This window comes from Salmo salar, chromosome ssa15 (assembly GCF_905237065.1).
Source record: "Salmo salar chromosome ssa15, Ssal_v3.1, whole genome shotgun sequence".
In the NCBI taxonomy this organism is placed as follows: domain Eukaryota; kingdom Metazoa; phylum Chordata; class Actinopteri; order Salmoniformes; family Salmonidae; genus Salmo; species Salmo salar.
In genome coordinates, this window is record NC_059456.1 from 47,619,272 (window position 1) to 47,635,953 (window position 16,682).

Sequence of the window (16,682 nt, forward strand, 5' to 3'; positions counted from 1 at the left end):
CACACAGCCTCCTTTCATAATGCAGTCATATGCAGTCATACCCACAATGTCACACATGCATGTTGTTTCTCAGTCTCTAACATTCACACCCAAAAAAACCTGATGAACTGTCAGTTTCTCCCAATAGCGACAGGTGGGTCAATGCTTTTAAAGTATCTCCGTAAAAGATGGATAATGTAGTGTACCTTGGTCTCAGCCAACCAGCGATGAGGGTCTTTCTGGAGTCCAGGATTGAGGGATATGGCCTAGAAATAACAAAGACGGTTAGGTCTAGAGTTCGACCGATTAATCGGAATGGCCGATTAATTAGGGCCGATTTCAAGTTTTCATAACAATCGGTAATCGGTATTTTTGGCCACCGATTTGCCGATAAAAAAAAAAAAAAAAAATGTTTTTTATATAAATATTGTTTAACTAGGCAAGTCTGTTAAGAACACATTCTTATTTTCAATGACGGCCTAGGAACGGTGGGTTAACTGCCTTGTTCAGAGGCAGAACGACAGATTTTTACTTGTCAGCTTGGGGATGCAACCTTACGGTTAAACTAGTCCAATGCTCTAACCACCTGCTTTACATTGCACTCCACGAGGAGCCTGCCTGTTACGCGAATGCAGTAAGAAGCCAAGGTAGGTTGCTAGCTAGCATTAAACTTATCTTATAAAAACAAACAATCAATCAATCAATCAATCATAATCACTAGTTAACTACACATGGTTGATGATATTACTAGTTTATCTAGCCTGTCCTGCGTTGCATATAATCGATGTGGTGCGCATTCGCGAAAAAGGTCTGTCGTTGATCCAACTTGTACCTAACCATAAACATCAATACCTTTCTTAAAATCAATACACAAGTATATATTTTTAAACCTGCATCTTTAGTTAATATTGCCTGCTAACATGAATTTCTTTTAACTAGGGAAAATGTGTCACCTCTGCAACAGAGTCAGGGTATATGCAGCAGTTTGGGCCGCCTGGCTCGTTGCGAACTGTGAAGACTATTTCTTCCTAACAAAGACAGCTGACTTCGCCAAACGGGGGATGATTTAACAAAAGCGCATTTGCGAAAAAAGCACAATCGTTGCACAACTGTACGTAACCATAAACATCAATGCCTTTCTTAAAATCAATACACAGAAGTATATATTTTTAAACCTGCATATTTAGCTAAAATAAATCCAGGTTAGCAGGCAATATTAACCAGGTGAAATTGTCACTTCTCTTCCGTTCATTGCACGCAGAGTCGGGGTATATTAAACAGTTTGGGCCGCCTGGCTCGTTGCGAACTAATTTGCCAGAATTTTACTTAATTATGACATAACATTGAAGGTTGTGCAATGTAACAGGAACATTTAGACTTATGGATGCCACCCGTTAGATCAAATACGTAACAGTTCCGTATTTCACTGAAAGAATAAACGTTTTGTTTTCTAAATGATAGTTTCCGGATTCGACCATATTAATGACCTAAGGCTCGTATTTCTGTGTGTTATTATGTTATAATTAAGTCTATGATTTGATAGAGCAGTCTGACTGAGCGATGGTAGGCAGCAGCAGGCTCGTAAGCATTCATTTAAAATAGCACTTTCGTGTGTTTTGCCAGCAGCTCTTCGCAATGCATTGCACTGTTTATGACTTCAAGCCTATCAACTCCCAAGATTAGGCTGGTGTAACCGATATGAAAGGTCTAGCTAGTTAGCCGGGTGCACGCTAATAGCTTTTCAAACGTCACTCGCTCTGAGACTTGGAGTAGTTGTTTCCCTTGCTCTACATGGGTAACGCTGCTTCGAGGGTGGCTGTTGTCGATGTGTTCCTGGTTCGAGCCCAGGTAGGAGCGAGGAGAGGGACGGAAGCTATACTGTTAGACTGGCAATACTAAAGTGCCTATAAGAACATCCAATATTCAAAGGTATATGAAATACAAATCGTATAGAGAAAAATAGTCCTATAATTCTTCTAATAACTACAACCTAAAACTTCTTACCTGGGAATATTGAAGACTCATGTTAGAAGGAACCACCAGCTTTCATATGTTCTCATGTTCTGAGCAAGGAACTTAAACGTTAGCTTTCTTACATGGCACATATTGCACTTTTACTTTCTTCTCCAACACTTTGTTTTTGCATTATTTCAACCAAATTGAACATGTTTCATTATTTATTTGAGGCTAAATTGATTTTATTGATGTATTATATTAAGTTAAAATAAGTGTTCATTCAGTATTGTTGTAATTGTCATTATTACAAAAAATTAAAAAAGTTAAAAAAAGTAAAAAATAATAATAAAAAGAATCGGCTGATTAATCGGTATCGGCTTTTTTTGGTCCTCCAATAATCGGTATTGGCGTTGAAAAATCATAATCGGTCGACCTCTAGTTAGGTCTAGAAGTTTGGAACCCATCAAGATTTGTATGTGTAGAAATCCCACAGCCCTAAACTGCTCCTACCTCCTCAGAACGGTGAGTGGGAGCTATAAATGGCCATTTCCAGCAACATCACACACACAGTGGGGAGAGACAGACAACATTCTCTGACTGTCACATAAAAAAAAAACATCCGCTCCCCTGACATACCCTTCTGCTGTCAACACAGCCTGTGTCTCTGCGTGGGTCAGCAGTGGCAGACAGAGTTGGGCATAACAGACAATGTGTACGTGTGTGTGTGTGCTTGCTTTCCTGCATGTGCGTACGTGCGTCTACAACTGTGTGAAAGTGTGTGATCATGTACAGAGGTAGCAACCTGCCCCTTTCTCTCCCTGTACCCTTTAGCGATCAAAAGCCCAGTGTGTAATGTTGGGAGGCTGATAAAACAGTGTGAAAGAGCAGGATATATTATAGGAGGAGTAAAAAGCTCTGTTTGACAGACAGCACCCAGGTGAAATGAAAGAAAGACGGAACAGGCAGCAGAGCAGTCATGTCGGAGCAGGGTGTGAGATGCATACTGCCTACATAAACAGCTGTTTGTTCAAAACTTATCCAGGAAGAGAGAGAAGAGGGGGAGTAGAGAGTAGGGGGAGGATGACAAGGAAGAGAGGGAGGAGGAAGAAGAAGATAAGGATGAAGAAGATGAGGAGGGTTAGACGGAAGGGAAAATAGGAAGGAGGAGGAGAGGGGTAGCATGAAGGAGGTGTTATAGTTATGCAATAGTTAATGAAAGGCAGCTTAATGCCGCTTGTTTCTCTCTAACCTTTAACTTTAATGATCCCCCTCATTAGCCCAATCCTTGACACAGTTTGACTCCTTTATAACATGACAAATTACAGATGAACATTGTATTAGGCCGACTCGCCTCGGTGCATATTGGAAAATCTATATGCTGGAGCAAAGAGGGCTAACTGGGTTCGTTAAACTCAGCGGAGAGGGAACAGTACAGGGTTTGTGGGAATATTTTGTATTGTCCTAAGAGACTGGGACATTTACAGGCCTTTTGTGTTTTGGACTACAAACAAATAAACACACATGTTACCAACTCACTCTTCACTCTGTGAATGAATACAGATTATTGCAAATCATCTAATGTAGATAGACCTCTGAGTCACTAATCATTATTACTGTATGAGGTATTATTGGTTAGGTTACCCCTGTGCTGTGACTTGTGTATATATGGTGTGTCTTATCCACTGGCTGTCTGGCAAACAGGCTACACTAAGCAGTCTCTTCTGTTGATGTGTGTAGCAGTACTCTCTCTCTCTCCTACACTATTCACATCGGCAGTGTAAATACCTGCCTGTCGACCCAACAAAAACCTTTATCTTTACACCTCTCTAACAACACCGCTACAGGTTTAGGTTAAAGTGTGTGAGGAATAGGTGAGGGTGTGTTAAAATGTGTGTGGAATAGGTGAGGGTGTGTTAAAGTGTGTGTGGAATAGGTGAGGGTGTGTTAGTGTGTGAGGAATAGGTGAGGGTGTGTTAAAGTGTGTGTGGAATAGGTGAGGGTGTGTTAAAGTGTGTGAGGAATAGGTGAGGGTGTGTTAAAGTGTGTGTGGAATAGGTGAGGGTGTGTTAAAGTGTGTGTGGAATAGGTGAGGGTGTGTTAGTGTGTGAGGGTGTGTGAGGAATAGGTATGGGTGTGTTAAAGTGCGTGAGGGATAGGTGAGGGTGTGTTAAAGTGTGTGAGGAATAGATCAGGGTGTTACATGCAATAGGCATGGTAACATGCAATTAAATGTCAATAGAAAAGCCATGACACAAGCCTACCAGACGAGCTAGATTACTTCTATGCTCGCTTCAAGGCAAATAACACTGAAACATTCATGAGAGTATCAGCTGTTCCGGACGACTGTGTGATCACGCTCTCCACAGCCGATGTGAGTAAGACCTTTAAACAGGTCAACATTCACAAGGCCGCAGGGCCAGACGGATTACCAGGACGTGTACTCAGAGCATGCGCTGACCAACTGGCAAGTGTCTTCACTGACATTTTCAACATCTCCCTGTCTGAGTCTGTAATACCAACATGTTTAAAGCAGACCACCATAGTCCCTGTGCCGAAGAACACCAAGGTCACCTGCGTAAATGACACCTGCTTTGAAAGGCTGGTCATGGCTCACATCAACACCATTATCCCAGAAACGCTAGACCCACTCCAATTTGCATACCGCCCAAACACATCCAGAGATGCAATCTCTATTGCACTCCACACTGCCCTTTCCCACCTGGACAAAAGGAACAACTATGTGAGAATGCTATTCATTGACTACAGCTCAGCGTTCAACACCATAGTGCCTTCAAAGATCATCACTAAGCTAAGGACTCTGGGACTAAACACCTCCCTCTGCAACTGGATCCTGGACTTCCTGACAAGCCAACTCCAGGTGGTAAGGGTAGGTAACAACACATCCGCCACGCTGATCCTCAACACGGGGGCCCCTCAGGGGTGCGTGCTCAGCCCCCTCCACACCCCCATTCTCATTGACGGGGCTGTGGTGGAGCAGGTTGAGAGCTTCAAGTTCCTTGGCGTCCACATCACCAACAAACTAACATTTATTTATTTATTTTAACCTTTATTTAACTAGGCAAGTCAGTGAAGAACAAATTCTTATTTACCATGACGGCCTACCGGGGAACAGTGTGTTAACTGCCTTGTTCAGGGGCAGAACGACAGATTTTTTTACCTTGTCAGCTCAAGGATTCAATCCAGCAACCTTTTGGTTACTGGCCCAACGCTCTAACCACTAGGCTACCTGCCGTCCCAGGTCCAATCACACCAAGACAGTCGTGAAGAGGGCACGACAAAACCTATTCCCCTTCTGGAGACTGAAAAGATTTGGCATGGGTCCTCAGATCCTCAAAAGGTTCTACAGCTGCACCATCGAGAGCATCCTGACTGGTTGCATCACTGCCTGGTATGGAAACTGCTCGGCCTCCGACCGCAAGTACTACAGAGGGTAGTGCGTACGTCCCAGTACATCACTGGGGCCAAGCTTCCTGCCATCCTGGATCTTTATACCAGGCAGTGTCAGAGGAAGGCCCAAAAATTGTCGAAGACTCCAGCCACCCTAGTCATAGACTGTTCTCTCTGCTACCGCACGGCAAGCAGTACCAGAGCGCCAAGTCTAGGTCCAAGAGGCTTCTAAACAGCTTCTATCCCCAAGCCATAAGACTCCTGAACACCTAATCAAATGGCTACCCAGACTATTTGCATTGCGCCCCCCCCCCTCTTTTACACTGCTGCTACTCTCTGTTATTATCTATGCATAGTCACTATAATAACTCTACCTACATGTACATATTACCTCGACACCGGTGCCCCGCACATTGACTCTGTACCGGTACCCACTGTATATAGCCTCGCTATTGTTATTTTACTGCTGCTCTTTATTTATTTGTTACTTTTATTTCTTATTTTTTGGAAGTATTGTTCTTAAAACTGCATTGTTGGTTAAGGGCTTGTAAGTAAGCATTTCACTGTAAGGTCTACACCTGTTGTATTCGGCACAAGTGACAAAATGTGATTTGATTTGACAACGGAGGAAAATGGAGCGTTTGCTGCCGTTCCAGCTGTAGACTTTGTAGTGTTAGTTGGAAGGATTAAATGGTATGAGTTTCCTTATCAAAATAACGTGCAGGCATCACGAGCATATGTCAATAAAGTGAATGTGCCGCTTTTGTGATGGGTGTGTTGAAGTGTGTGTGAGGAATAGGTATGGGTGTGTGTGAGGAATAGGTAAGGGTGTGTTAAAGTGTGTGTGAGGAATAGGTATAGGTGTGTGTGAGGAATAGGTAAGGGTGTGTTAAAGTGTGTGTGAGGAATAGGTATAGGTGTGTGAGGAATAGGTATGGGTGTGTTAAAGTGTGTGTGAGGAATAGGTATGGGTGTGTGTGAGGAATAGGTAAGGGTGTGTTAAAGTGTGTGTGAGGAATAGGTAAGGGTGTGTTAAAGTGTGTGTGAGGAATAGGTATGGGTGTGTTAAAGTGTGTGTGAGGAATAGGTAAGGGTGTGTGAGGAATAGGTATGTGTGTGAGGAATATGTATGGGTGTGTTAAAGTGTGTGAGGAATAGGTATATGTGTGTGTGAGGAATAGGTAAGGGTGTGTTAAAGTGTGTGTGAGGAATAGGTATGGGTGTGTGAGGAATAGGTATGTGTGTGAGGAATATGTATGGGTGTGTTAAAGTGTGTGTGGAATAGGTAAGGGTGTGTTAAAGTGTGTGGGGAATAGGTAAGGGTGTGTTAAAGTGTGTGGGGAATAGGTAAGGGTGTGTTAAAGTGTGTGGGGAATAGGTAGGGGTGTGTTAAAGTGTGTGGGGAATAGGTAAGGGTGTGTTAAAGTGTGTGTGAGGAATAGGTAAAGGTGTGTTAAAGCGTGTGTGGAATAGGTAAGGCTGTGTTAAAGTGTGTGGGGAATAGGTAAGGGTGTGTGTGAGGAATAGGCAAGGGTGTGTTAAAGTGTGTGTGGAATAGGTAAGGGTGTGTGTGAGGAATAGGCAAGGGTGTGTAGGAGTGCATGTATTGAATAAAGAATAATCTGAATGTGTGTGTTCGGAATAACAAAGGATGAGTAGACAATAGTACGTGTGTATGGAACACGTTAGGGTGTGTAGGGGTGTGAGTACGGAATAGGTACAGGTGTGTATGAGTGTGTGCCTATCGGGAATAGTTGATGGTGTGTGTTTACTTTGAGTTTGTCCTGGGAGTCCTTGAACAGTGCTCTGCAGGCAGCGTCGATCTCCTCTGCTACAGAACTGAGGATGGACTCCTGTTCAGTGTCCAGACGAGACAGTCTGTCTTCTAGTGTCGCTACAGCCTCCTCTGACCCACGCCTCCGCTCCTCTCCCTGAACCATGCACTTCACCTGGAGGAAGGAAGAAGGAGAGAGAGAGAGAGAGAGGTGATTCAAGTGTACAACTCTGGTTATTACGACTTGTTCTTGCTTCCATTTCTAACATCACAACAGAAGAGACCCTAGAAGAAAAAAAAATGTCGGACGGATGGACAGGCTGGGCAGAGACAACCTTGAACATCGGACCTCTCTCTCCACGTTATAGTGTCAGCTCCACCTCCCCATACAGAGTCAATACTCTCTGGGTCTCTACGGAGATACATTAATCAATACATAATTACATTTTACATTTACATTTAAGTCATTTAGCAGACGCTCTTATCCAGAGCGACTTACAAAATGGTGCATTCACCTTATGATATCCAGTGGAACAACCACTTTACAATAGTGCATCTAAATATTTTAGGGGGGGGGGTTAGAAGGATTACTTTATCCTATCCTAGGTATTCCTTAAAGAGGTGGGGTTTCAGGTGTCTCCGGAAGGTGGTGATTGACTCCGCTGTCCTGGTGTCGTGAGGGAGCTTGTTCCACCATTGGGGTGCCAGAGCAGCGAACAGTTTTGACTGGGCTGAGCGGGAACTGTGCTTCCTCAGAGGTAGGGGGGCCAGCAGGCCAGTGGTGGATGAACGCAGTGCCCTTGTTTGGGTGTAGGGCCTGATCAGAGCCTGAAGGTATGGAGGTGCCGTTCCCTTCACAGCTCCGTAGGCAATCACCATGGTCTTGTAGCGGATGCGAGCTTCAACTGGAAGCCAGTGGAGAGAGCGGAGGAGCGGGGTGACGTGAGAGAACTTGGGAAGGTTGAACACCAGACGGGCTGCGGCGTTCTGGATGAGTTGTAGGGGTTTAATGGCACAGGCAGGGAGCCCAGCCAACAGCGAGTTGCAGTAATCCAGACGGGAGATGACAAGTGCCTGGATTAGGACCTGCGCCGCTTCCTGTGTGAGGCAGGGTCGTACTCTGCGAATGTTGTAGAGCATGAACCTACAGGATCGGGTCACCGCCTTGATGTTAGTGGAGAACGACAGGGTGTTGTCCAGGATCACGCCAAGGTTCTTAGCACTCTGGGAGGAGGACACAAGGGAGTTGTCAACCGTGATGGCGAGATCATGGAACGGGCAGTCCTTCCCCGGGAGGAAGAGCAGCTCCGTCTTGCCGAGGTTCAGCTTGAGCTGGTGATCCGTCATCCACACTGATATGTCTGACAGACATGCAGAGATGCGATTCGCCGCCTGGTTATCAGAAGGGGGAAAGGAGAAGATTAATTGTGTGTCGTCTGCATAGCAATGATAGGAGAGACCATGTGAGGATATGACAGAGCCAAGTGACTTGGTGTATAGCGAGAATAGGAGAGGGCCTAGAACAGAGCCCTGGGGGACACCAGTGGTGAGAGCGCATGGTGCGGAGACAGATTCTCGCCACGCCACCTGGTAGGAGCGACCTGTCAGGTAGGACGCAATCCAAGCGTGGGCCGCGCCGGAGATGCCCAACTCGGAGAGGGTGGAGAGGAGGATCTGATGGTTCACAGTATCAAAGGCAGCAGATAGGTCTAGAAGTATGAGAGCAGAGGAGAGAGAGTTAGCTTTAGCAGTGCAGAGAGCCTCCGTGACACAGAGAAGAGCAGTCTCAGTTGAATGCCCAGTCTTGAAACCTGACTGATTAGGATCAAGAAGGTCATTCTGAGAGAGATAGCAGGAGAGCTGGCCAAGGACGGCACGTTCAAGAGTTTTGGAGAGAAAAGAAAGAAGGGATACTGGTCTGTAGTTGTTGACATCGGAGGGATCGAGTGTAGGTTTTTTCAGAAGGGGTGCAACTCTCGCTCTCTTGAAGACAGAAGGGACGTAGCCAGCGGTCAAGGATGAGTTGATGAGCGAGGTGAGGAAGGGGAGAAGGTCTCCGGAAATGGTCTGGAGAAGAGAGGAGGGGATAGGGTCAAGTGGGCAGGTTGTTGGGCGGCCGGCCGTCACAAGACGCGAGATTTCATCTGGAGAGAGAGGGGAGAAAGAGGTCAAAGCACAGGGTAGGGCAGTGTGAGCAGGACCAGCGGTGTCGTTTGACTTAGCAAACGAGGATCGGATATCGTCAACCTTCTTTTCAAAATGGTTGACGAAGTCATCCGCAGAGAGGGAGGAGGGGGGGAGGGGGAGGAGGATTCAGGAGGGAGGAGAAGGTAGCAAAGAGCTTCCCTAGGGTTAGAGGCAGATGCTTGGAATTTAGAGTGGTAGAAAGTGGCTTTAGCAGCAGAGACAGAAGAGGAGAATGTAGAGAGGAGTGAGTGAAAGGATGCCAGGTCCGCAGGGGAGGCGAGTTTTCCTCCATTTCCGCTCGGCTGCCCGGAGCCCTGTTCTGTGAGCTCGTAGTGAGTCGTCGAGCCACGGAGCAGGAGGGGAGGACCGAGCCGGCCTGGAGGATAGGGGACAGAGAAAATCAAAGGATGCAGAAAGGGAGGAGAGGAGGGTTGAGGAGGCAGAATCAGGAGATAGGTTGGAGAAGGTTTGAGCAGAGGGAAGAGATGATAGGATGGAAGAGGAGAGAGTAGCGGGAGAGAGAGAGCGAAGGTTGGGACGGCGCAATACCATCCGAGTAGGGGCAGAGTGAGAAGTGTTGGATGAGAGCAAGAGGGAAAAGGATACAAGGTAGTGGTCGGAGATTTGGAGGGGAGTTGCAATGAGATTAGTGGAAGAACAGCATCTAGTAAAGATGAGGTCAAGCGTATTGCCTGCCTTGTGAGTAGGGGGGGAAGGTGAGAGGGTGAGGTCAAAAGAGGAGAGGAGTGGAAAGAAGGAGGCAGAGAGGAATGAGTCAAAGGTAGACGTGGGGAGGTTAAAGTCACCCAGAACTGTGAGAGGTGAGCCATCCTCAGGAAAGGAACTTATCAAGGAGTCAAGCTCATTGATGAACTCTCCAAGGGAACCTGGAGGGCGATAAATGATAAGGATGTTAAGCTTGAAAGGGCTGGTAACTGTGACAGCATGGAATTCAAATGAGGAGATAGACAGATGGGTCAGGGGAGAAAGAGAGAATGTCCACTTGGGAGAGATGAGGATTCCAGTGCCACCACCCCGCTGGCTCGATGCTCTAGGGGTATGCGAGAACACGTGGGCAGACGAAGAGAGAGCAGTAGGAGTAGCAGTGTTATCTGTGGTAATCCATGTTTCCGTCAGCGCCAGGAAGTCTAGGGACTGGAGGGTAGCATAGAGATGAACTCTGAGATGAACTCAGCCTTGTTGGCTGCAGACCGGCAGTTCCAGAGGCTGCCGGAGACCTGGAACTCCACGTGGGTCGTGCGCGCTGGGACCACCAGGTTGGAGTGGCAGCGGCCACGCGGTGTGAAGCGTTTGTATGGCCTGTGCAGAGAGGAGAGAACAGGGATAGACAGACACATAGTTGACAAGCTACAGAAGTGTTGTTTCTTGTATTATTGTCTCCTGTGTCTTTAGACAACTGTTTCACTTTGATATCCTTTTTCTTCTGTCCTGATTTTCTCTTTCTTTTCTTCTGTTAACTAGATATTCTTTGTTGTTCTTCGTTAGCTAGCTAGCTTCTTCCAAAAGAGTCCCTAGCAACTGCTTAGCAACTGGTAAACAATTCAGCTAGCTAAGATAACTACAATTTTATGAAAAATAGTTATTTTTCAAAAGCCTATCTTCTTTGTTTGTTGCTTGTTTTTTCTCCTATTCAGTCTTGCAGTTTTCTTTAGCTTTTTTCCGATGTACTTCACTCTAAAATCCATGTAAATTTCAATATTTGTAGGAGCTCATTTTTCAGCTGCTGCTGCTCAAATTGGAGTTCCGGAACAAATAATAATAATAATCAATATGTCAATGTAAACTAACCGGCCAGGGGGCCAGGGGAGAGGGAGGCTGTGTGTGGACGTGTGGATCATTTATTTACATTTTTTTCACCTTTATTTAACCAGGAAGGCTAGTTGAGAACAAGTTCTCATTTACAACTGCAACCTGGCCAAGATAAAGCAAAGCAGTGCGACACAAACAACACAGAGTTACACATGGAATAAACAAACGTACAGTCAATAACACAATAAGAAATTATATATACAGTGTGTGCAAATGTAGTAAGATTAGGGAGGTAAGGCAATAAATAGGCCATAGTTGCAAAATAATTACCATTTAGCAATTAAACATTGGAGTGATAGATGTGCAGAAGATGAATGTGCAAGTACAGATACTGGGGTGCAAAGGAGGAAATAAATAACAATATAAGGTAGTTGGATGAGGATATTTACAGATGGGCTGTGTACAGGTGCAATGATCGGTAAGCTGCTCTGACAGCTGATGCTTAAAGTTGGTGAGGGAGATATGAGTCTCCAGCTTCAGTTATTTTTGCAATTCGTTCCAGTCATTGGCAGCAGAGAACTGGAAGGAAAGGCGGCCAAAGGAGGAGTTGGCTTTGGGGATGACCAGTGAAATATACCTGCTGGAGCGCGTGCTACGGGTGGGTGCTGCTATTGTGACTAGTGAGCTGAGATAAGGCTGGGCTTTACCTAGCAAAGACTTATAGATGACCTGGAGCCAGTGGGTTTGGCGACAAATATGGGGCATTGGTGACAAAACGGACGGCACTGTGATAGACTACATCCAATTTGCTGAGTAGAGTGTTGGAGGCTGTTTTGTAAGTGACATCGCCGAAGTCAAGGATCGGTAGGATAGTCAGTTTTACGAGGGTATGTTTGGCAGCATGAGTGAAGGATGCTTTGTTGCGAAATAGGAAGGCGATTCTAGATGTAATTTTGGATTGGAGATTTTAGGCTCACCTTGTCATCCAGTTCCTGCTTAAGTAGCTGGTATTTCCTGCGGAGGTGTGAGCGCTGCTCCTCTCCTTCGCTCAGGTCCTCTGTCATCCGGTCACACTCAGTCTTCATCCTGTCCAGCTTCACACGCAGAACCCTCACCAGCTCCTTGTCCGACGCGGCATCCGCCTGCAGGGAGGATGCGCAAAACGAGTTACAAAAAATGTATTCATAAATAAAATGGGTTAAAATTGGAAACCCTAGCCAACCTTTTAAAAAACACAGGAGAAGGTCTGAAGGGAGCAACCTTGGAGGTTTTCTTCCAGTGTTTTTAAGAAGCGAGGAAGGAAGATGGAGGATTGTGAACATGAGCTCAGAGAAGGAAGGAAGGAAGGAAGGAAGGAAGGAAGGAAGGAAGGAAGGAAAAGACTGCCACCGCATGGCAAGTGGTACCGAGGGAACCAAGTCTGGAACCAACAGGACCCTGAACAGCTTCTACTCAGGTTTGTGTGTGGATTTCAGGAGGGTCCAAGCCCCTATTTGCCTAGCTGCCTTGATGAGCTAGTCACACTAAAGGGAAGGAGGAAGCAGAGTGTAAATATTCAGGCCTTCCTATCCACCTCTAGCCTGTAGGAACCTACTGTCCTAGATTCACCCTGGCTCAAAGCACTGGGCGTGTGAGTTCTGGGACTGCATGGATAGGCAAAGAGGAGGAAATTGAAATCACATTAAAGAAAAACGGAGCTGAACATTTTCCTGAGAAATTCCCACTTCCACTTCATCGGGACCGATGCCAGATAATAATGGGTTACCTTGACGTTGTTCCACCAAGGTTAATTACAAGGGAGTAATATTTATTTTACCTTTATTTAACTAGGCAAGTCAGTTAAAAACAAATTCTTATTTTCAATGACGGCCTAGGAACAGTGGGTTAACTGCTTTGTTCAGTGGCAGAACGACAGATTTTAGCCCCTGTAATTAATTAATATGAATTAATTAATATTAATTACAAGGGGATAAAATATCCACAGCTATTATAAAGCTAATAACAAGCAGTGGAGAATATACGATACACGAACTGTGAGGACTACTCTACAAGCCTTCTCACACTTCATTGTTTTTAGCCCCGGGTTAGACCGGATACAAGGATTCACACTTGTATTCCAAAGCCCTGGGCTAACAGACATTGGCCTAGCATTTGATTTCTAACAGTGATGGTTTGAATAAACCTTGCTCCCTTTTGAAATTTGATCTCGCCCCGTACAGAGAATGCTGTGCATGATCCAGGCGGAATCATGCGACAATATTATTATCATCATGGTAACATGCAATTAAATGTCAATAGAAAAGCTATGACAACGGAGGAAAATGGAGCGTTTGCTGCCGTTCCAGCAGTTTGTAGCGTCAGTTGGAAGGATTAAAACGATATGAGTTTACTTATCAAAATAACGTGCAGGCATCACGAGCACATGTCAATTAAGTGAATGTGCTGCTTTTGTGATTGAACAGTAAAAGCATTCTAGGCGTTGTTCTTGACCCCGTTTCACACTGGCTATTTTGGCAACGTGTTTCTGGGGCTAACCCTGGAAAGTCGGTGCCAACTCTGCTCCGGAGCAGGGCCAGCTAGCCCTGGGCTAAGGTTGGTGCTAGCCCACTTTACAATTTGCAAGTGTGAACACTCACTTAGCCCCGGGTTAAAATCACCGAGCCCCGGGCTAAAATCACCTAGCCCCGGGCTAAGATCACCTAGCCCCGGACTAAGGTGCAGTTTGAACGCGCCTTACACGAACCAGTACCTACCTTGATCTCCTTGAGGTGATGCTCCATCTCATTCCTCTCCTTCATACAGAGTCGTAGTGTCTCCTGTATGTCTCTATCCTGCTTGGCCCTGCCATTCTGCACAGTGGCTCTGAGACTGGCCAGCTCCCTCTGGTGTACCTCCCTCTCCAGCTCCAGCTGCTGCCCCAGGGAAGCCCTCTGCTCCTGGGCTGCGGCCAGCCGCGCTGCCCCCTCCGCCCCACTCCTCTGGAGCTCCGTCCTGAACGCCGCCTCATCAGCTAGACGGGTGGTGAGCTGGGCACGGGCGGTGGTTAACTCCTTCATGGCTGCCTGGAGGCTATGTAACTCCTTAGAAAGTCACTTTATGCTTAGTTCATTTATAATTTTAAAGCCCAAAGTTTTAATGTTTAGGCCCTGGGCAAAAGCAGTTCAATACAGTTGAAGTCGGAAGTTTACATACACTTAGGTTGGAGTCATTAATACTCGTTTTTCAACCACTCCACAAATGTCTTGTTAACAAACTATAGTTTTGGCAAGTCGGTTAGGACATCTACTTTGTGCATGACACAAGTAATTTTTCCAACAATTGTTTACAGACAGATTATTTCACTTATAATTCACTGTATCACAATTCCAGTGGGTCAGAAGTTTACATACACTTGACTGTGCCTTCAAAACAGCTTGGAAAATTCCAGAAAATGATGTCACGGCTTTAGAAGCTTCTGATAGGCTAATTGACATCATTTGAGTCAATTGGAGGTGTACTTCAAGGCCTACCTTCCTCAGTGCCTCTTTGCTTGACATCATGGGAAAATCAAAAGAAATCAGACATCAGAAAATACAATTGTAGACCTCCACAAGTCTAGTTCATCCTTGAGAGCAATTTCCAAACGCCTGAAGGTACCACGTTCATCTGTACAAACAATAGTACACAAGTATAAACACCATGGGACTACGCAGCCGTCATACCGCTCAGGAAGGAGACGCGTTCTGTCTCCTAGAGATGAACGTACTTTGGTGCGAAAAGTGCAAATCAATCCCAGAACAACAGCAAAGGACCTTGTGAAGATGCTGGAGGAAACGGGTACAAAAGTATCTTTATCCACAGTAAAACGAGTCCTATATCGACAAAACCTGAAAAGCCATTCAGCAAGGAAGAAGCCACTGCTCCAAAACTGCCATAAAAAAGCCAGACTACGGTTAGCAACTACACATGGGTACAAAGATCATACTTTTTGGAGAAATGTCCTATGGTCTGATGAAACAAAAATATAACTGTTTGGCCATAATGACCATCATTATATTTGGAGGAAAAAGGGGGACGCTTGCAAGCCGAAGAACACCATCCCAACCGTGAAGCACAGGGGTGGCAGCATCATGTTGTCACTCCTGCTTTGCTGCAAGAGGGACTGGTGCACTTCACAAAATAGATGGCATCATGAGGGAGGACAATTGTGGATATATTGAAGCAACATCTCAAGACATCAGTCAGGAAATTAAAGCTTGGTCGCAAATGGGTCTTCCAAATGGACAATGACCCAAAGCATACTTCCAAAGTTGTGAAAAAATGGCTTAAGGAAAACAAAGTCAAGGTATTGGAGTGGCCATCACAAAGCCCTGACCTCAATCCCATAGAAAATGTGTGGGCGGAACTGAAAAAGCATGTGCGAGCAAGGAGGCCTACAAACCTGACTCAGTTACACCAGCTCTGTCAGGAGAAATGGGTCAAAATTCACCCAACTTATTGTGGGAAGCTTGTGGAAGGCTACCCGAAACGTTTGACCCAAGTTAAACAATTTAAAGGCAATGCTACCAAATACTAATTGAGTGTACGTAAACTACTGACCCACTTGGAATGTGATGAAAGAAATAGAAGCTGAAATAAATAATTCTCTCTATTATTATTCTGACATTTCACATTCTTAAAATAAAGTGGTGATCCTAACTGACCTAAAACAGGGAATATTTACTGGGATTAAATGTCAGGAATTGTGAAAAACTGAGTTTAAATGTATTTGGTTAAGGTGTATGTAAACTTCCGACTTCAACTGTATATTAGGGAATAGGATGCCCTTTCAGACTCTGCTATGAAATAGCCTACCTCCTGGTCTCTCTGGCTGCGTCGGGCCATGGACTCAGCCCTCTCCTCCAGACTCTGGTTCTCCTCTCTCAGCCTAACCTGCAGGACAGACTGCCGCTGGGCCTCCTCCTCCAGGGCTATGGAGGCCTCCCTCACCTCCCTCACTTCCTGCTCTAGGCCCAGGTGACGTGCCCGCGTCTCCGACAGCTCCACGTCTTTACGGAGCACCTCTTCCTCGCTCTGAGCCAGACGCCCCAGCACCTCCGCTAGCTCCCTGCGCACCCCTTCAGTTTGCTGGGAGAAGGCTTTCAGCTGGGCCTGGGACAGCTCTCTCTCCTTACACGCCTGGGGGGAGAGGAGAGGGATGAGAGGGGTGAAAAAGGAGGAGAGGGGAAAAGAAGAGAGGGATGAGAGTAAGACAAACGAAGGGGGAGAAGTGAAGAGGACAATGCATTTAAAGTGCAAACACCAGCTTCAACGTAGATAGTGAAAAGCTGTCGCTCAGCTCAGATTTGTATTAAGGCTATAGGCCTAGCCCTGGTCTGTTTAAGAAAGATTGGTTCGCCTTTTTGTCTCTGATCCAACTCTTACAAATCACCCCACTGTCTAATCTGCTGTCTGAGAGACTGTCTGCAAGGCTTTCTCCCAGCTCAGAGCTCCACTCCTAATCAGTTAATTGAGCACTTCATTCTCTGCCTCCTAATTTATTAAGATGAGAAATGATTCAGGGTATTCATTCTTGTCACGTAGCGAGCGAGCCAGGTGTGAGTCAGTCAGCAAGTCAGCTGCTGCTGGG

The 16,682-nt window shown here is 45.7% G+C and overlaps 1 protein-coding gene across 2 annotated transcripts in view; it reads right to left on the bottom strand.

Moving 5' to 3' along the window:
- LOC106571677 (centrosomal protein of 128 kDa) overlaps positions 1-16,682 on the bottom strand; it is a 46,413-nt gene that overhangs the window by 13,655 nt on the left and 16,076 nt on the right. For both annotated transcript variants that reach the window (XM_014145016.2, XM_014145017.2), the window contains exons 14-18: positions 15,908-16,231; positions 13,828-14,154; positions 12,052-12,216; positions 7,116-7,292; positions 186-245 (exon numbers count right to left, since the gene is read on the bottom strand). In XM_014145016.2, coding sequence (XP_014000491.2) covers positions 186-245; positions 7,116-7,292; positions 12,052-12,216; positions 13,828-14,154; positions 15,908-16,231 — 1,053 coding nt within the window. The remainder of the gene's footprint in view (positions 1-185; positions 246-7,115; positions 7,293-12,051; positions 12,217-13,827; positions 14,155-15,907; positions 16,232-16,682) is intronic.